Source organism: Bos grunniens, chromosome 17 (genome assembly GCF_055505025.1).
Source record: "Bos grunniens cultivar Pamir isolate PY7600 chromosome 17, Bosgru_T2T1.0, whole genome shotgun sequence".
Classification (NCBI taxonomy): Eukaryota; Metazoa; Chordata; class Mammalia; order Artiodactyla; family Bovidae; genus Bos; species Bos grunniens.
In genome coordinates this window covers 18020670-18042070 of record NC_141181.1, presented here as the reverse complement: position 1 = coordinate 18042070, position 21401 = coordinate 18020670, and the positions used below count along the sequence as shown (strand labels likewise).

At 43.4% G+C, this 21401-nt stretch overlaps 1 protein-coding gene across 5 annotated transcripts in view; it reads right to left on the bottom strand.

Annotated features, from left to right (window-relative positions):
• MAML3 (mastermind like transcriptional coactivator 3) overlaps positions 1-21401 on the bottom strand; it is a 535095-nt gene that overhangs the window by 246062 nt on the left and 267632 nt on the right. For 3 of the 5 annotated variants that reach the window (XM_086346630.1, XM_086346631.1, XM_086346635.1), the window contains exon 2: positions 5456-5551. The exons of the other annotated variants lie outside the window; for them this stretch is intronic. In XM_086346630.1, coding sequence (XP_086202756.1) covers positions 5456-5551 — 96 coding nt within the window. The remainder of the gene's footprint in view (positions 1-5455; positions 5552-21401) is intronic. 5 annotated transcript variants of the gene reach the window in all.

Sequence of the window (21401 nt, the reverse complement as noted above, 5' to 3'; positions counted from 1 at the left end):
AACTATTCCAAAACAAAGAACTCTTTCTATTCCTGCAAATTATCTATTTTATTTACTTCTAATTAATTCAGAGGTTTAAACAACTTCCAGCAATACACTGAAGTGACTATTGTCTAAAACCTTGTAAAGAAACATTTTTAAAAAGATGTATCCTTAAGCCCAAAGTTTCATACCCAGTAGTATGGATTGATTGCTGGATGTTAATTCCTTTTTTTATTCTCAAATATTTATACTTAATATGAAAACTAAACATACGCAAGACAGCATTGTCTACAATACTCTTTTAGACACAATTTAAAGTCAAAGTTTTAACTGCATAGAGCTATTTAAAAGTTAACAAATTATCATTTAACTTTAGCTTCACCAACTTGATTTCATTTAGACAGCCTGATACTAGATAGATATTTCATAAATGTTTGTCCTAGGCAGATTTTTCCCCTACATTTAACAAAACTAAATCAAAATTTTATTTCAATCGTTAAAATGTTTTAATTTCTCTAGGTCATCAGCACAGGTTCCTCTACCTACCCAGGTACTGCATACCAAAAGTGTTTAATCAGGCAGTGGTTTTTAATAAGCCATTGTATGAAACAAACGAAGAAAGGGGGAAGGTGTTGCCTGGGAACTAACAGCCGTAATAAGGAGCCAGCGGATTGCTTCCTATTAAGTGTATGCACCGCACATCTCCTCTGTCCTGATTAACTACATTCTATTTTAGCACCAGACATCTTCTAATGAGAAAATGCTAAGTTTCCCCAAATGATATGATGGTAGAAACAGAATGGAAAATACCAATAAAATCTTGTGAACACTATACCCCCCAAAATGTGGGCTAGTTTCATCTTGATGTCTTTTGAATTCATCATTCAATACACACAATAGGGAAAACTTACAGTGTGCTAAGTGAGGCAAAATCTTATGTTCAGAAGCTAAAGATAATATATGCATCAGATTCATACTAAAGTCTTTAAAGGCAAAGTGGAATTTATTATTTTTCTAGGTAAACCATCAAGGCTGATTCTTTCAGACTCAGGGAATGTGCATTGGAGCAAATTTTCATGGTTGATATGAAGGACTGGTGGCCAGAATCAAGTACTTTTTAGTCTGGGTAATGAGCCTGTTAATGTGAATAATAATCTCAATGCAGTAAAAAAAATTTTGATGCTAAACACACAGGGGGGAAAGTAATTCTTAGTCAAAAGATAACTAAACCAAACACATAACTGCTAATGTGGGGGATAATATGATAAATAATTAGAGATTTTTTTAATGTAAGTTTTCATGCTGGAAAAAATTTATTTCCAGTAGAAAAATTAGTACTTAAGTAAAAATCAAATTGAAAGCCTTCCAAACACCCTAAGTTGACACTCCTGGTTTTATTCAAGTAAACAAATATTATTAAGTAGTATAGTAAGAGCCACAACAGAGGAAAAACCATGCTTCCTGCCCTCAGGGAGCTTATCAATTCACTGAGGGTCAAGAAATAGCATATTTCTTAAACTATCGTACTTGACTCCTACTGATGCTTCAAAAGGAAAACAAAAATAGCACCTGAACTTCTCGAGACATACATGTGTGCGCGTGTGTGAGCACAGACACACACAGGTGCTTTACAAAGGGAAAGTTTGCAACACGCTATAATTAAGCTCACATCCTGACAATAAAAGGCGCAAAGTTTTATTCTAAATTTAGAGGAAGAACTCTTCACATGGCACAACCTCTCTAATGGTTGCTGTAAAACTTGTCATGGATATGTCAGCATCTCTGTTGCAAAAAAGAATCATTCTTTCTGAAAATACACACACAGTAGATGTAAGAGCTGTACCACATTTATTTTTTATTTGCACTGGAGATTTTGTTAACATCTCTGGTAAATTTCTTTCCTTCTTTGCCCCTCTTCTAGCTCTAAACCGCTATTTAAATGGCATTTTCCTTCTCGCTCTCAGAAGGCAGTGAAGGGCTGTTTGCTAACTGGACACGAACACTGGCCAGACTTGGAGAAGGCAAAGGCACCCCACTCCAGTACTCTTGCCTGGAAAATCCATGGACAGAAGAGACAGGTAGGCTGCAGTTCATAGGGTCACTAAGAGTCAAACATGACTGAGCGACTTCACTTTCACTTTTCACTTTCATGCATTGGAGAAGGAAGTGGCAACCCACTCCAGTGTTCTTGCCTGGAGAATCCCAGGGACGGGGGAGCCTGTTGGGCTGCCATCTATGGGGTCGCACAGAGTCGGACACACTGAAGCGACTTAGCAGCAGCAGCAGCAGCAGCTGGCCAGACTCAAGTCCTAGGTCTCAGTGTTTCGTGAACACTGTTTCCAGGTCTCCTCCATAAATGAAACTTGTCCTCAGCGGAGAACCTACACACACAGAGCAGCTGTCAAGCACCCAGGCTAAGCCCTGCTCAGTGAAACACACTGACAATACTGGCATGAAAACACCAACTTCCCAACATACCAGACCGGACTCAGTACTGTCTCATAAAAAGAATTTCAGACACAAGAGCAGTTCAAAGCACACTTTGTAAAATACCTCCAAGCCCCTAGCAGGGGGTAGGGCTGATTTAAGTTGATGAAACTTAAAGAACATTAGAGGGTTGTGGTTAAGTGTTTGGGCTTTCCTATTCTTGCCACTTGGAATTCAGCTACCTCTGATGAACCTGGAGCAAGCTCACCCCCTAAGCCTCGTGTGTGCAAAGTTGCTTCAGTCATGTCCGACTCTTTGGAACCTTATGGACAGTAGCCCACCAGGCTTCTCTGTCTGTGAGATTCTCCAGGCAAGAATACTGGAGTGAGTTGCCATGCCCTTCTCCAGGGGATCTTTCCAAACCAGGAATCAAACCTGCCTCTCCTGCACCTCCTGCATTGGCAGGCAGATTCTTTACCACTGCACGACCTGGGAAGTCCTCAGTTTTTTCAAATGGAAAACAGTGATAATCATAGTAACTTCATTATATTATTGTGAAGACGATGTATGCTGATACATATAAGACCTTCACGACGGTGCTTGACAACAAAAAGTAACTAGTATTATTTTTCATTAGAATTTGTAGGACAATGAAAGCTACCACTCTACACCAAAAAGTCAAACATGGAAGTATACAAACCAAAAACCTATGTAGAAAACTCTACAATTTACAGAGATACATTAGATGTATAGAAAGGAAACACACTCTGAAGCCCCCCTACTCTGCACTACACTTCATCTCGCTAAGAACAACTGAAAGGTCTTTGGTGGCAAATACTTCAACTTTCAAATATCTTCTTAGAAAAGCACTAAAAGCTATATTTTATTGCCTCTCAGGCAATTAGACCATGGTTATTGCCACATCTGCTATTTGCTCATCAGGAAACTGCTTCCAACACATTTAACATTCATAGGTGTATTAGCTCATTATTAATACCCTGGAAGTTCTCCATGACAATATTAACTACAGCACAGAATTGGATACAAGGAGTCTCCATCTTGGTGTCAATTCATCTAACGGGATTACGAACAGAATTCCCTAAAGGACAACACTGGAAAGTAGTCTCAAACATGCACAGAATCAGAGCAAAGTTCTCATATATAATCTATTTCTAAAACCTTTTCTTCAACCACCTCCATCCTCTACTCATACTTTCTCTCTTCATATTCCCAGGGAGTAATCATAACAGCAAACATTTATGTGGCATTACCTATGTGCAGATGCTTACATATGTTAATACATTTAATTGTCCTAAAACCCTATGGAGACTTCCCGGGTGGCTCAGACGGTAAAGCGTCTGTCTACAATGCGGGAGACCTGGGTTCGATCCCTGGGTGGGGAAGATTCCCTGGAGAAGGAATTGGCAACCCACTCCAGTACTCTTGCCTAGAAAAATCCCATGGACGGAGGAGCCTGGTAGGCTACAGTCCATGGGGTTGCAAAGAGTCAGACAGGACTGAGCGATTTCACTTCGCTTCAAAACCCTATGAGGTAGAAACTAGTGGTATTGTCCCCCTTGTACCTATGAGGAAACTGAGGCTCAGGTGGGTTAAACAACATGGCAGAGCTGGGAGCTGAACCTGGGCAGTTTCATCTTACTGTTCAAACTCTCCCCTCTGGCGATGGAGCCTCTGCACCTTATTGACACACTTCTAAAAATACAGAAGTGGTGTAGAAATTAATTACTCTCAGGTTCTTATTATAGGGGCTTCCCAGGTGGTGCTAGTGGTAAAGAACGAGCCTGCCAATGCAGGAGACCTAAGAGACACGAGTTCGATCCCTGAGTCGGGAAGATCCCCTGAAAGAAGGCACAGAAACCCACTCCAGTATTCTTGCCTGGAGAATCCCATGGACAGAGGAGCCTGGCAGGATAGTCGATGGGGTCGCACAGAGTCAGACACGACTGAAGGAACCAAGCAGGCTCTTATAAGACAGAGGCAGGATCAGGAAATGAACACTGCTCTTTTCAGAGATCTGCACTAGCCCGTGTGCTACTCCTCTGACATCAAGGTAAAAGGAACTATCTCCAATGAATGCCCATTAGATCAGAGATTATACCAAGCACAATCTGTCACAAGAAAACCAGAAAGCATATCACCGAGACAGCCTGGCTCATACCATGTTTTACTCTAAAGAAATTTCTATCATTTGATGTATGGGCATCTGAATAAAATGCTCCACTTTCAGTGTAGAAATTCCCCATGTGATGTTGAATTTTATGTGTCAACTTGACTAGGCCACGGTGCCCAGTTCTTTGGTTAAACTCCAGTCTATACGTGGCTGTGAAGGTTATTTCTTTAGATGTGATTAACATTTAAATCAGTAGACTTTGAGTAAAGCAGATTACCCTTCTTAATGTGAGTGGGTCTCATCCAAACACCGGAAGGCCTTGAAAGCAAAGACGGAGGTTTCTGAATAAGCAATTCTGCCTTTAGACTGCAACACAGAAACCCTGCCTGGGTTTCCAGCCTGCAGATTGAGGACTCAAGACTGTAGCATCAACTCTTACCTGAATCTCCAGGCTGCCAGCCTGCTCTACAGATTGTGGGCTTGCCAGTACCCACAATCACATGAGCCAACTTCTTAAAATAAATCTCTCTCTCGACATATATACACACACTCATATATACATATTATATATATCACATATATCCTATATATCTCCATATATATTCTGTCTACAATATGTGTATACATATACATTTTACATATATGTTATATAAAATACACATCCCCATATATGTATATATATACACACACACTCACACACACATATTGTAGACATATAGAATATATAAGAGATAATACAGGATATATATGATATATATAATACGCATATATATGTCTGTCTCATATATAAGAGAAATATATATATCCTATTAACATATATATACACACCACACATATATACACATTCACATCTTCTGGCATATATATCCTGTTGGATATATAGATAAATATATCTATATATCATCATATACATACCATGGACTTCCCAGGTGGCTCAGTGGTAGAGAATCCACCTGCCAACGAAGGAGACACAGGAGACGCCGAGTTCAGTCCCTGGGTGGGGAAGATGCCCTGGAGGAGGAAATAGCCCACTCCAGTACTGGTGCCTGGGAAATCCCACAGACAGACGAGCCTGGCGGGCTACAGTGCATGGGGGCAGCAAAGGAGTCAGAGATGACTTAGCCACCGAAACAAATAACATACACAGCATAGACATATATATATATATATATATATATATATATATATATATCCTCCTGGTTCTTTTTCTCTGAAGCATTGACTCGTCCACCCCAGAACCCAGCCTCAATCACTTTTACATAGAAGGCTCTCAACACAGAGTCATGAATGGTTCTAGGTAAAGCCTCCTTCCTGGTTCCCCATTCTAGTTCTAAGAAGAGAAGATGGAGCTGGCTGTTTTAAGCACAAGAACTCAGACTAACACACTTTCTGGAGCTGGGTCACACACTCTTCCTGGTTGGACCACGAAAGCATCTGATCCACAAGCCTCTGAGAATGGTTGTGGTTTGACAGGCTACAGGGACACACACCCGGGTCTGTGGAAGTCCCCACACAGGGCCCCAGAGACCCGCTGCCTGCCAGGCTCAGAGTCCAGCCAAGTCCCGCCCTGTGGGAAGGACACCGCCCACCATCGCGGCGCTGGGTGCCCCTCTGGGCCAGCCCCAGAGACCTGAGGAGGCTACTTGGTTTACAACTGTGTTTTGTAACCATTTCCTCCCAAGATCACCGCGAACTCCCTCATGATCCTCATGGCTCCCAGTTTCCATCTGCACGTGGGGTCGGCCGTTATCCTCTCCTGTTGCTACCTGGCAACCCTCCCATTCCAGACGTCCGAATTCCTCTCCTATGGCAGCTCCCAAAGAAAGGACCAGAAGAAAACCAGTATCTATTTCCTTAAGAAGAGACCTCCAAAGGCTGATGTCCTTCTTTCCCCCGCTTCTTCTGTCTTTCTCCCCCATCCCACCCACACCACAGAGCCCTGGACTCGATAAAGGACCACAGCTGGGAGCTGGTCCCACTGAGAACATCCAGAGTTGCCCAGAGCTGTTTTCCTTGTGGCTTCTTCGGGAGCAGGCACGCTGCCTTCAGTGTTTACAGTCAGCAATTTCAAATGTGCTGACATGGAGAACAGTGACCACAGAGTCCGCACAAACCAGCAAGGAAGAGAAACCCCAGGCGGAAGGGCTCAGCAGGACGTGAGGCGTCGCTCCTCCCCAGGATGGCCGAGGTCCGCCCGTGAGGCCCCCGGCTCACAGATGCCGGATGCATGGTGGGGAGAGAAGGCGCTCACCTCATTCTGCTTTTTCCTTCCATCACAGCTTCATCCCAAGGTTTCTATTCTGGGGGCTGACGCAGGCAGAGCCCTGCAGGAGGGCGCCATCTCATCCCATGAACAGGACAGGGGACGGGGGTCAGGCTGTGAGGTTCCCAGCAGCTTCAGGACTTCTCCCTTTCCAGCACCTAACTTACAAAAGTTCTTTATATTGCTGATGTGTTTTTGTTCATTTTTTCCCCTCTAGGGGCAAAGAAAATTTTGTAAGCAAAAAGGGTGTCGGAAAATCGCTGTGTAACAAGTCTAGCGTGAGAGGAGGGGGTGGGGAAGGACCGCTAAATTAAAGCTTGGAAAGGACAATTAGAATATTGCTAGAATGTTTTATAGCCACATTGGGAATTCCAGAATCCCTCTATTCTTGGCTCTGTCTGGGTTAGATAAGACAAAAACCATTTACTTTGAGGAGGTCCAACAGAGTGTTCAGGTAGGCAATGGATTTCCCTGTTCACAGACAGATGCCATGGGGGCATTTCTGGAACCCGGGCTCATCTACTAGCAGGGGCAAAAGCTGAACTTGACCTTTGGCCTCCTGGATAAAGCAGTGGTTCCCAAACTCTCACAGGTCACATCTGCGGTATGAAAATCTCTTACCAACTTCCCTACTGTACTCCCACACGCTGAGGGTCAAAAACCCCACTCCCTGTAATTACAAGAAAACCATGTACATTTGGGGATAAAAGCATAGCCAGAAAGAATGACCAGCTGTCCACCAAAGATGTGTGCAGCCCTTGGCCTGTCTGAATCGGATACTGATGATTGGTTGCCCAGTAAAGAACTACATTTCCCAGGTCTCCTCGCAGCTAGATGGGGATATTTGACTTAGTTCTTGCCAAAAGATTGTGGGTAGAAATGATGTCGCCATTTCTAGGGATAACCCATAAAAACCTCCAGCAAGATTCTCCATCTTCTAGGCTCTCTTTTTTCCCCACCAGCTGGAAGCAGTAGGTTCTAAATCCCATGGACAAACTTCAAGATGGAAGGAGCTGGTTGCCTGTCCACTGAATTCCCACACTGGACTATTGCACAAGAGAGAAGTGAACTTTTTGTTATTGGTAAGCCACTGGGGATTTTAGTGTTCTCTATCACAAAAGCCCTGGTGGCTCAGATGGTAAAGCGTCTACCCGCAATGCAGGAGACTTGGGTTCAATCCCTGGGTCAGGGAGATCCCCTGGAAAAGGCAATAGCAACCCACTCCAGTACTCTTGCCTGGAAAATCCCATGGATGGAGGAGCCTGGTAGGCTACAGTCCATGGGGTCGCAAAGAGTCAGACACGACTGAGCGACTTCACATCACAAAAGCAATGACACAATATCAGTGTGATACCAGAAAAAAAGTATCAATTTAATTAGACACAAGGACATAGATGTTAAACATGGATACCATTTGGGTTAAAAAATAAATATTCGCTCACATACACTTCTATATGCTTGGGTTGTCTGTCACTAGAAGGAAACATAAGAAAATGGTAATGATGGTTGCTTTTAAGAAAAGGAACTGGGCAATGGGAAAAGGGGGGTGGAAAAGAGATTTATCGTCTACCATATACTGTTTTTAACCTTTTGAATTCTGTACTTTGTGCATTTATTACCCAGTCAAATGTTACATTTAAAAAACACAAATTCTGAAAGCATCCTATTTTCCAAGCACCCAGAGAATGCTTACAGACACGGCTATTCGTCCCTAGGGCCTTTTCTGAAAAGCAGTGGTACGAAGTGTTGACATTTAAAAATCCATAAAACTGTACTTTTCTTGGAAACTCCAGGGATGGGCAGACGTAGCTGCTATTCCCACAGTGTACCTGAATTCTGGGGGTTAACTTTCTCATCCTCTCAAAGACTTTCCTTTCCTTGCGGTGGTGACAGGAGGCTGAAATGAGAGAGGAGTTGTCCGTTCTGCTGGATCGGGTTACTGCTAACTGCCTCACACAAGTCATTCGTAGTGCTTGGTAAAAAGAAGGATTCCTGGGCCTCTTTCCTGAAAATTCTGAGTCAGTAGTTCTAAGGAGCAACCTGGGATCCACGTTGTTAACAAATGTCAGTGGACTCCCATGCCTGGGAGTCCTGGGAGACCCCACCCTCATCTGTCCAGATGTCCTACTTGCTATCCTGGATAAGCTGCTTCACTTTCACAGTTTATCTCCCTGGAATACAAAGGATAAAATTTATGATCTCTGAAACAAATGTCTGCTGAGATGAAGGTGATGCCCATGAAAACAGCTCAACTCCTCACATCATGAGATTTATATACAAGCCCCAGTGATGACAATTAATTACTGTTAGCATGTGTGCTCTGGATTGCTATTTTATGTTTTAAAATTGACTTTATAAAAACAAAAACAAACCCACTTCATTTTAAAAGGGGAGGGTTGGGGTGAAAAGCAAGTTCTATGTTTCCGTGGAAAGCTTTTCTAAGAATTTCTGCTGTGCTGATGGGTGTTTAGCAGGGAGCTCACACTGAGCTGACCCTCCACCCATGACAAGTATTGCTGCTTCCAGAAAGCAGAGAGCAGGGCAGGAGCCATAGGGAAGCTCCACAGGTGAGTCCACTAGCTAGAGGTGAGGGCAACTTAAACACAAGGATATTCAGGCAGCAACTGGGTCTGTGGCAGATTACCATATGGAACGGGGATGGATGCAAGAGATTCACTTTGCATGAGAACTATCTTATGCAGTCTAGCTGGCTCTGCACCATTTTGTTTTCTGTTCAGCTCACAGGTCCCATCCTGCTCTCTGAATATTCTAAAATCTTTCACACCAAAATGCCAACTACAGCCAAGCCCTCTATGTAACTCAAGAGTCAAACTGCTGCTTGTCCCTGATTGCAATTTTCCTCTATATCCATTATCCAAACACATAGAGGATTTCCCTCTATATCCATAATCAAACAAAGACAGGGCAAACCATGGAGAGGCTTATTTCCTGGGAAATAATCTGAGTAGTTAAGAAAACTTGTTTGAATGATATCACGAGTTTTCTAAAATATCTTAGAAGTAAATCTTGATATTTTCTAAGGAATAATTTGAAGAATTCTTTTAATCTGAAAGTTTCTCTATAAAATAGAGGGGAGTGGAGGGAGACCAATACATTTAGATCACAAGTTTTCTGCTTACTTTCTGGAGAACATTCTAATTTTTAAAATATCAGGCCCCAAAAGGGAAAGCATATTCACCAAAAAGAGAGATGAAAATGTAAAGGGATGGATGTTAATTAACTAGATGAGTGGAATCCTTTCACTATCTATGTGCTGCACTTAGCTCAGTTGTGTCTGACTCTTTGCGACCCCATGGACTATAGCCCACCAGGTTCCTCTGTCCACGGGGATTCTCCAGGCAAGAATATTGGTGTGGGTTGCTATACCCTCCTCCAGGGCATCTTCCCAACCCAGGGATCTAACCCAGGTCTCCCACATTGCAGGTGGATTCTTAACCGTCTGAGCCATCAGGGAAGCCCAAGAATACTGGAGTGGGTAGACTATCCTTTCTCCAGGGGATCTTCCCAACCCAGGAATCGAACCAGGGTTTCCCACATTGCAGGCAGATTCTTTACCAGCTGAGCTACCAGGAAAGCCCTTCACAATGTATATATATATGTATATCATATCACCACGATATACACTTTAAATACCTTATAATTTTATTTGTTAATTGTACCTCAATAAAGCTAAAATTTAAAACAAAGAGAAATGTTAGCATAACCTTTTGTGACTACAAATTATTTCATTTTTCTTTTTGGCAACTGCCTCATACATCAGATGCTGTTTAAATTTGCCTTATCTCTTTCCATCCTTCTCAAAGAAATGAAATGCCCAGGTTACAGTATTTAGCTTGCCAGGCTCCTTTGGAGAATTCCATTAATTCTCCAGACAAGAATACTGGAGTGGGTTGCCATTTCCTTCTCCAGAGGATCTTCCTGACCCAGGGATCAAACTGGGGTCTCCTGCATTGCAGGCATATTCTTTACCATCTGAGCCACCAGGGAAGATGCATTTATTAGAAAGCATCATTAATTCAAAATGGGGCCCTTGCACTGCACAGTCTTTAAATGGACCGACCACCTAAAAGCCTGTAGTGGAGATTTCTGGGGCTCTGCTGTCTTTCTAAGTGTATGGGAGGATTTCCCGGGCTCCCATGTAGTTAATTTGAGACCATGCAGCTAATCCGACCAATGAGCTACAAGCAGAGAAAAGCTGCTATGAATTCTGCACCTTTTCTTCCCTTGCTGCAGCAAACCTTGAGGTCACATGTGGAGATGGCAGTGTCGGAAGCTGGTGGAGCCTCTGTCAACCTGGATCCGTGAGTGACCAGGGGGAGCAGAGCCTCTACATGCACACCCGCTCCCACAAACCTCAAGCTGGAAGTGTGGCAGGAGCAACATTTGTTGTGTTAGGCCAGTGGGGCCAACGGGTGATAGGGGGCAGTTACAACCGGATACTGTAAGTTAATCTTGCCTTTTCTGATTCATCAAAGCTACTGGCTGAAAATCTCTGGGTTCTAATCAGGACACTGGACTTCATATTGATGTCATTAGTAGACAAGTCACCTAATCTTTTGAAGCTTCTGGCTTTTTGTTTGTTTGGTTTGTTTTGTTTTTTAACTGTAAAATGGGGATAACATATTCCACCGGCATGTTTACCGGTCAGGGATATTTGAGGATCAGATGAGTTTTTCTGAAAGTCTTCTGAAATCTGTAAATCACAAGCCCAGATGTAAAGTGCCAGCCTTGCTGCTGTGGGTCTGTCTGGACAGCTTAAGAGGCTAAATCTGACTGCTTATTTGGGGGGTCAGCTATTTGTATTCGCAGCTTCGTCATCCTTAAAGAGCCAAGCAATACATTCCACCGATAGATCTGGATCATGAAAAGTCAGATTCTGATACCACTTGGAGAATAATTCATTATCTTAAAAATGTCAGGGTTCGCTGAATGGTTTCAGAAGCCTTCCTTCCAGCAAGCAAACTCAACTAGTTGCCTCTGGCATAAAAAGAAAGGAAAAATAGAGGCCCCAAGTGAAAGGCTTGGCACAAAGCCCTTGATTCCTCGCACAGCCTGTCAGGGGAGGAGCGGGGGAGCACAGGGGAGGAACGCAGAGCTTGGGCATTCCACACTCCACCCCTGCACAGAGACAGGGAGCGCCGTGCACACTCAGGAGGGTAGCACAAACCTGTTCTTGTGTTCCTCTCACAAAGAAGACAGATTTCTCCCCAGAGGAGAGGGGAAACGGAGGAGATGGCCTCCACACAGAGAAGATCTAGAAGCAGGGCCCGTGTCTGTGCGCCCCGCCGTCCCTGACAAAGGGCTGAGGCACCCTGCTTTTAATGCAGGAGAAGGGCTTCCTGACCCTGACAGTGGATGACACCGATCCAAAGACGGATTCGCAGAGGGCTGTTTTCACCCAGCTGCTCAGACTGTCAGATAGTAACAGCTGCCTTTTTGTGAGCACTCACTAAATGCCAAGCGCTGACATTTGAGATACCCAGAAACTCAGGCACAGCAAGGCTAAGTCACTGGTCTGAGGTCACAGAACAGGGATACAGCAGAACTAGGGAGTTCAACCCCAACAGTCTACCTCCAGATGCCGTAGTCTTAACCACTGCATTGCTCAGGGTGGGAGGGCAAACAGGAAGGAAAACAGGGGCAATCCTGTTGCCTCCTACATGCCTCGCAATGGGCTCCAGACACTTTGACTCACTTCATTGTCCTATTTCTTCATTTTTTATATATTGCAGAAAGGGTTCAGAGTTAGGTGTCCTTAACTTTTAAAAATACATATTTATTTTTAATTGAAGGATAATTGCTTTACAATATTATGCTGCTTGGGCTTTCCTGGTGACTCAGATGGTAAAGAATCTGCTTGCAATGGCAAAGACCTAGGTTCTATCCCTGGGGCAAGAAGATCCCCGGGAGAAGGGCATAGCAACCCACTCCAGTATTCTTGCCTAGAGAATCCCATGGACAGAAGAGCCTGGAGGGCTATAGTCCATGGGGTCCCAAAGAGTTGGACATGACTGAGCAACTAACCCTTTCACTTTTCATTGTGCTGGTTTCTGCCATACATCATCTTATCCTTTCTAACAATTAGTATTCTTACCTCATTTCCAAGTGACGAAACAGAGGCTCAGAGAGGTCAATTAACTCACCTAAAGTTGGAGAAGACTCTTGGGAGTCCCTGGGACTGCAAGGAGATCCAACCAGTCCATACTAAAGGAGATCAGTCCTGGGTGTTCATTGGAAGGACTGATGCTGAAGCTGAAACTCCAATACTTTGGCCACCTCATGCGAAGAGTTGACTCATTGGAAAAGACCCTGATGCTGGGAGGGATTGGGGGCAGGAGGAGAAGGGGACGACAGAGGATGAGATGGCTGGATGGCATCACTGACTCGATGGACGTGAGTCTCAGTGAACTCCAGGGATTGGTGATGGACAAGGAGGCCTGGCGTGCTGTGATTCGTGGGGTCGCAAAGAGTCGGACACGACTGAGCAACTGAACTGAACTGAACTGAAAGTCACAGAGCCAAAAAATGAAGTTAGGCACCAAGTCCAACCTGATTCTGTTGGATTAAAGTAGGAAGGTTTGTGGCTGAAAAATATGCCAGAGTTTGGGGGAGAAACCAAATACAATAATAAGGCAGACAAAAGAAACACTACGGAAGGGAGGCAGAAGCTGGCACTTCTGGGTCCTGAGAAATAGAGCAGAGCTAAATATAGGATAACACCTATGGACGGAGTTCCCTTTATCACAGAGGCTTTTTGTCCTCAGAGTAAGAAAGATGGTCAGTTGACCGGACCAAAGAAAGACAGTCCCGCACATCAAGCAAACCTTTTCTTAATTCAGCAAATGGAGCGTTACTATGAAAATAGCCAATATCTTTTTTTGGCTGTCTTTACATCGTCTCATACTAAATTGTTATGATCATATACTTCCACATTCCCTAAACTTACGAATCACTGAGTAATTGTTAGTTGTTTTGTTGCTGTTATTTTGCATCATTTGCTAACCCACAGAGAAAATGTTCTTCCAACCTCAAGCTAGAGAGGAGCAATGTAATTACGACACAGGAGCAAAAGAAGTTCATTAACATACCCATGACTGACATGGAAGATCATTAATTAGGCATTCTGAGCATAAGTATATATGTATAAATTAGCATCTATTCACCATTTAAACTGTAAGAGGTTTTTTTTCATATCTGAATATTAACTATGTTGGAAAATTACTAAGTTTTCCTGAGCAAATTCCACAAACAATACCCAACCCTGATCACAAAAATAACATGAAGAGAAAAGCTTCTGTGAGAAGAACTGGACACAGTGGAAGGAGTCAAATGATGTTACAACCCTTCATCTGTCAGTATCTTCATCTGTGTCTCTCCCCTCGTGTGTATTTCTGACGAATCCACCTGTTGGGAGCTGTGTGTGTGGACCCTTTTCTGTCAGCAAAGCTTTAGATACGTCGCTACCACAGCTGATTCTAGAGATGCTTTACCTACATGTGTATTCTGTCATTGTTCATCCCTTTATTCTTTCACTACAGGTTTATTGGGTGTGATTTCTGTACTGAAGACAACATGGAGAATATGTACATGCACACGGCAGCATTTCTACTCTCAGGGACTTTACAGTCGAGCATGAAAGATGAGACATAAAATAGACACATAGGGACTTCCCCGGTGGGCCAGTGGTTGGGAGTCTGCCTTCCAGCGCAGGGGACGTGGGTTCAATCCCTGGTTGAGGAACGAGGATCCCACATGCCACAGGGAAGCCAAGACTGTGCACTCTAGAGCCTGCACACCACAAGTAGAGAAGTCCGTGTGTCGCAACTAAGACCTGACCCAGCTTAATAAATAAATACAAAAAAAACTAAGTGTACACATAAAAGTAACATGTTAAGGTAGAGAATTACACTGTCAGAGAGTATCAATCTGACTCAAAAGAAGAGCAGACTCCTTCAGGCAGGGGGAGGATCGGTGAACGCTTCATGGAGACAGTGGCATGTAAGCAGGACGAACGGAAGATGTAGAAGAAGCGGATCTGACAAAGTTTGGTCAAGAGAGTCACTTGATGGCGAAACTAGAGGTGAATCGATGTCTGTCGTCACACTCAGGTCTTGCATCTTGCTAGTTCTGTAGCCGATAGGGCCACTCCTCCGTTTTCCCAATGTGACTAAAGTACTATTGCTTTGGGGCCCTGGAAAACCTCCAGTATCAGGAGCACGATAACAGTAACACTCTGTTGTCCTTCACACAGATGACAATGATCCTAATTACTTCATAGGGCTGGGCTTGCATTGTTTTTCTTGCAGCAGTGCTGGATCCATGCCAGCATATCCATCGTCCTCTATTGACTTCTCTTGGGACCAGTGGCACACTTTTGTAAGATGGCTATCCTGCTCGAGAGCTGGAATTCACAGTTCTTAGACCATTTTCTTCCCCAGGATGGAGCTAACAAGTCTCTGTGAGGACTGAAAGGAAGAGCTTGGCCTTTTGGGGATCAGACTATTACCATCTGAGTACAGCAACCACACATGTATTTCACTGGTGGTCTTTTTCAGCAGAATGAGAGAATTTTAACAACATCACCTATATAAAGAAAGGCGGTCAACTGCGTAACTTGCGAATAAGGTGAAATCTCAGAGTCTCCAGTTTTTGACATCTACCTGTAGAAACCAGGTAGCCCATAGATCGATGCCCAAAGCATGGGCCTTTCATAGCTTTCTTGAGGCTGCGTCCATGGGGATTCAGTTTGTGGGGCTGCCTTCAGGCTGGAATCCTTATTCTGAGGCCTCCATAGCAAAATAGGATTCAAGATATCTCCCTGGGAGGGAGTTTCAAGAGGGAGGGGACATATGTGTACCTATATCTGATTCATGTTGACGTGTGGCAGAAACCAACACAACATTGTAAAACAACCATCCTCCAATTAAATTACGAATCTTTTTTTTAAAAAAACATGAAAAAAAGACATCTCCTTCATATTGGGTACCATTCCATGGCAGAAAGGAAGGCAACCCTCAAGATCAGAGCTCAGGTGTGCTCATAGAATTAGAAAACGAAGTGGCCAGCTGTAGTTTTCATGACTGTCGGAGTCTCTTGGGCCTCAGCCATTGGCAGGTATTGAAGTTTCTGAGGCAGTCTGGGTCCTGAAGGAAATGAACAAGTTACTTGTATTGGACTAATCTGGAAAAACATTGACTGTTATTGGAGAAAAAGTAGGATAATGACTGCTGATTTCTTCCATGTTCCTTGGTAAACAGAAATCTATCTTCTATTTGTAAGGCAGATTTATGTAGAGGAAGTATAAATATTCCATCTTTGTAATGGGAGAACTTTTTAAGGCCATTAGTACCCATGATTAAACTGCTAAGAAAATTCCTGACTCTTATATCATTACAGTGGATAATAATTACTTAATTGAAGCATCATTCACTAAGATTGTGTTATAAATCTCAACCCACTCCTGGTTGGCAGGTATGTGCTCAGTTGGGTCTGACTCTTTGCGGCCCCATGGACTATAGCCCGCCTGGCTCCTTTGTCCATGGGATTTCCCAGGCAAGAGTACTGGAGTGGGTTGCCATTTCCTCCTCCAGGGGGATGAAGCCACATCTCTTATGTCTCCTGCATTGTTAGTGCCACCTGGGAAGCCCCTGGCAGGTAATGGACACATACAAAATGGAAAGAGAGCATCATTTATTTGGAGATAGCTGCAGAGATCCAAGTTATGCTTGTTCTGGAAATTCAGAGGAAAGGAGAGCTCACAGTGGTCCGAGGTCACTCCAAGAGGCCCACATAGGGAAAGGAAGATAAGGAGTTGAGTTCCACAGAAAATGAGAGCTACATAATCTTCATGGGCAAAGTCACAGCTCAAACCTTGGAAGTACTTGTGCAAAGAATCTGGGTCAGATAATCTCAGTAAAAATTTTCTCAAATTTCCTCCTGCCAAAGAAGGAATACAATCATGTTGTTCTGTGGGCATCTGCTGAAATGTGTCTATTTTAAGAGATGACCGGCAGTAGCCAATGGGTGTATTAACCCCTCTTCCCCCACAACCTCCTAGAACTGGACAAAGCTCTTCCCAAGGTGGTCTTCTGACAAAGACTGAATCCTGGCTTTTGATGCTGAAATTCCTCTGCTGTATCAAAGGTAATTTGTTAAACCTTCACTGAAAGAGATGCTCTGAGCCCAACCTACGGAGACATGTTCCAATTTAGGCTGTGGAATGAAAATTACAGGGCAGTCACAGAGGCAAGTTTAAAATTAGGACAGACTTCACTTTGGGCCTCTTCGGCCTCAAAGAGTTAGTAGATGAGGCAAAGGAAAATGGAAAAAAAAAAGTAACAGTAGGAACTTGAAAAGCCAAACCCTCAGACTTTGCCCCTTCCTACGGCCCTCCCTCCCAACACGCCAGGCTCTTTGCACATGTGAGCATGAACCACAAGAAGCTTTCTTAGTCCCTTAGCAGCTTCACACAGGAGCCACAGCCTCTCAGGGCCTGTGAGGAAATGCCAGAGGCAGAGAGATCAGAAGAGCCTAGCTGAGAAAGAAGGAAGAGGAGAAGAAACGGGGGGGATTCCTCCCCAGCCCAAGTCTTTTTACTCAAGTCCTATGGCTCAGTCTACTAGTTACCCAGGAGTCACCCAGCAGACAGGTCTGTTGTAGGCATGCAACCTTCTTAGAGGGCAGTTGTCACTAACGCAAGCCCAGAACCGAGGTTGCAGGGTGACAGAGACTGTCACCGCTCCACTGACCCATCCCCTAACAACAACCACCCTCCTGAAAAAGAATGTCTCTGGGAAAGTGACTGGGTTTGCTTGTTGCCTCTGCAATTTCATCTCTGTTTCTAGAGGTTAAGAAAACACTACCTAGGGACTTCCCTGGTGGTCCAGTGGCTAAGACTCTGCACGTCCAGTGTGTGTGTGTGTGTGTGTGTGTGTGTGTGCATGCACGTGCACGCGTGCGTGTGTCCTGAGGCGGGGGTTGGGTGGGGTCTGAGTTCCATCCCTGTTTGAGAGCTAGATCCCGCATGCCACAACGAAAGATCCCACACGTGGCAATGAAGATCGAAGACCCTGCATGCTGCAATGAAGACCCCGTACAGCCAAATAAATAAAATAGATTAAAAAAATAAAATAAAATAGATTAAAAAAAAAAGAAAACACCACCCACCTTTACCTTTTTCTGAGACCATTTTTGGCTGGGTGCTTTTTGGTAAAAAGTTTCAATTCCTCCGAGGAATTCAATTACTAAATAGGAGAGGAATTATTCTTACTATTACACAAAAGGGGTTCTTTTCACTTGAACATCTTATTTTCAGAAAGCTCAAGGGTGCACATATTTAGCCACTAACAGATAACCCTCCACTGGATTATCCTGAAGCAGGTACTAAGTATCTGAACAGGGTAGGGAGGAACCCATCAGATGCGATTGACTCTGCAAGTTCTCCAGATGGACCCAGTCTGGGACTCCCTTTTTCAAAATCATGTGTTAGATTCACTTCCTGGTCTGGCTTCCTGGAAGTAGACTACCTTACAGGAGTCTTAATTTCTGGTTCTACATTTCTAAGAACCAGAAAGTAGAAGTCAATAAAATGTGGAAGAACGGTTACTTTCATGTATGACTCTTACTGATGGTCTGAAGTGTAGTAACCAAGTCTGTTAAAAGAGTTGCCCATTTTTGCTATGTCTTGTTAGAAAATAGTTCTCAATAAATGGGAAATTTCATGAACCTCCAAAGTAAAAATGTTAGTCCCTCAGTCATGTCTGACTCTTTGGAACCTCACAGACTGTAGCTCCTCTGTCCATGGGGTTTCCCTGGCAAGAATACAGAAGTGGGTAGCCATTCCCTTCTCCAAGAGATCTTCCCAACCCAGGGATGGAACCTGGCTCTCCTGCATTGCAGGCAGACTCTTTACCGACTGATCCACCAGGGAAGCCCTAATGAAGTGTAAATACACTCCTGATCGAATTCATCCTGCAAACTAAGAAGTCAAACGTGCTGGAGAGTTATTGCTCATTTCAGGCAGCCCTCTGAAACCTACAACTTTCTTAATCCAGAGAGTGTTAATAACAGATCATCAGAACGTAGGGCCTCTCCCAACAGCTGTTGCCTTTTAGGCTACAAAGCTCACTTTGTCAGAGCAATTTCTGCTTGAGTTAGAGCACAACTAGTTATACAACTTGATCTCATGGAAATATTTGGTGCCTGCTGATATGTTCAAACAAATTCACCAGATCTTGATTATGTTCTGGCAATTAAAGCTATTAAGTCAGTAGATAGACAGCAGGTTATTTCATTGCTGGTTGAAAAAGCCAGCTTTCTTTTCTCCCCTTTGTATGTGACAGCACTGTAATTAGCCTTAATCAAATACTATTTGTGTTAGGTGCTGTAACTTTGCTTCCTTAGCCAGGAAACTCTGCCAATCAGGGAGAAGCAGAAATACAACTCTGGTCAAAGATCCAGAGAGATGGATGGGCATGAGGTAACTGGGAACTCTGTGCTATCTTTGTAACTTTTCTGTAAATCTGAAACTGTTCCAAAATAAAGACTTTAATTTTAAAAATCAAGAAACAGGGAAGAAGAAGAAATGAGAACGAGAAGTGCTACTTAATGTAAATCTGCCATCTTAGCAGGATAGCAGGTAAAATCAAGCTTTAGAAATTGTCAAATAGTCCAAAAAATATGGTTCCCTCTGGAAATTCCGGGTTATTCTCTCTCTATGCTGGGGTACTGCTGTGCTCTTTTCTTTTTAATCTCTGTGAGTAAGTTTGTGATGCGAGACTAGAACCAGGTGAAGGGAATAAAATTGATCCTTCCACCATTTATCCAAACTTCTAGTTTGTTTCTCTGTGTGTCTTAAATCCACCATGAGTTTCAAAAAGTCTTCAAAGAGCTCTTCAGATAGTGAACAGTGTTCCCTAAATAGGGAGGCAGTGTTCCCTAAACTTTAATGGTCACACAAATCACCTGGGGATCTTGTGAATCACACTCTGACTCGGTAGATCTAGAATGGTCCCCAAGATTCTGTATTTGTAGCAAGCTACTGGTTGGTGCCAAAACTGCTGGTCTACAGATCGTACTCTGAGTAGCAAGGGTATACGGACTAGTGATTGGGAGAGTGATTGCACTTGGCCGAAAGCAAGAACCACAATACCTTGGCTACATGACTGACAACGAGAAGTCTGCAGGAAGCAATTGTCAACAAAACAGATATACATTTTCTATTTTCCTTAGCCAATAATCCCTTGTGTAAAGATTCTGAAATATATTAGTAGAATGGCATTATGCCAGGAATCAGATTGTCCATTAGCTCAAAGAATCCCAATAATAGAAGTAACTATTCTCCTTCAAAGTGCCTCAGCCATGATAGGGGGGCATCAGGGAAAATAGGTAAGTGGTGGTCGGGGTGCATGTGTGTGTGTGTGTGTGTGTGCGTGCGCAGTGATCTAATTTTTATTATTTTGACTCTATATGTCTCCTCATACTTCAAATTCTATATTTATAAAATATTAGCTATTATAACTAGTAATATTTTGAGGTTAGGGAAAAAATGTCATGTAACTGTTAGAGCCTCTTCAGAGGCACCATCTAATATGGAGCTAGATCTTAGCTCCTGTTATAGAATGGAGGTCTCCTGCCCTGTGGCTGATAGTCACTTGATGAAGATATAGTTCATGTAACTCCATCCCAAATGGTAAAACCCACATTTGGGGAGATGTGGCAAGACCTAGAGACTGCAATACAGAGCGAAGTAAATCAGAAAGAGAAATACATAAAATATCATATATTAATGAATATATGTAGCATCTAGAAAATGGCAGTGATGAACCTCTTTCCAAAGTAGAAATAAGAGACACAGATGCAGACAACAAATGTATAGACACCAAGGCAGGGATGCGGGTGGGATGGACTGGGAGATTGGGATTGACATCTATATACTACTGCGTGGGGCTTCCCAGGTGGGGCAGTTGTAAAGAATCCACCTGCCAATGCAGGAGACACAGGTTCAATCCTGGGTTGGGAAGATCCCCTGAAGATCCACTGGAATGGCAACCCATTCCAGGATTCTTGCCTGGGAAATCCCATGGACAGAGGAGCCTCGCAGGCTACAGTCCATGGGGTCACAGAGTCAGACACAACTGAGCGACTGAACACACACTCACACGCACACACACACATAAAAGAAATAATTAAAGAGAACCCGCTGTATAACACGGAATTCTACTCGATGTGCCGTGGTGGCCGAAATAGGAAGGATACCCAGGAAGGAGGGGATATATATACACAAAGAGCCAATTCACTTTGCTGTACAGCAGAAACTAATGTAACATTGTAAAGCAAATATACTCTAATTTTTTTTTTTTTAAAAAGAGAAGACCAGGCCATCAGCTACTTTGAATAGCAAAAAAACATATTTCTTACAACTGGTGGAAAGTATTGTGGTAACTGCTCCAAACGCCACATTTCTGGTTCTATTCCACTAAGTTTGTTACCCCTTTAAGACATTTTTTGAATTTCAAACTTTGATTCTGTGATTCTACTGATTTTGGATTTCTTCCATATCTTGACTAATGCAACTCA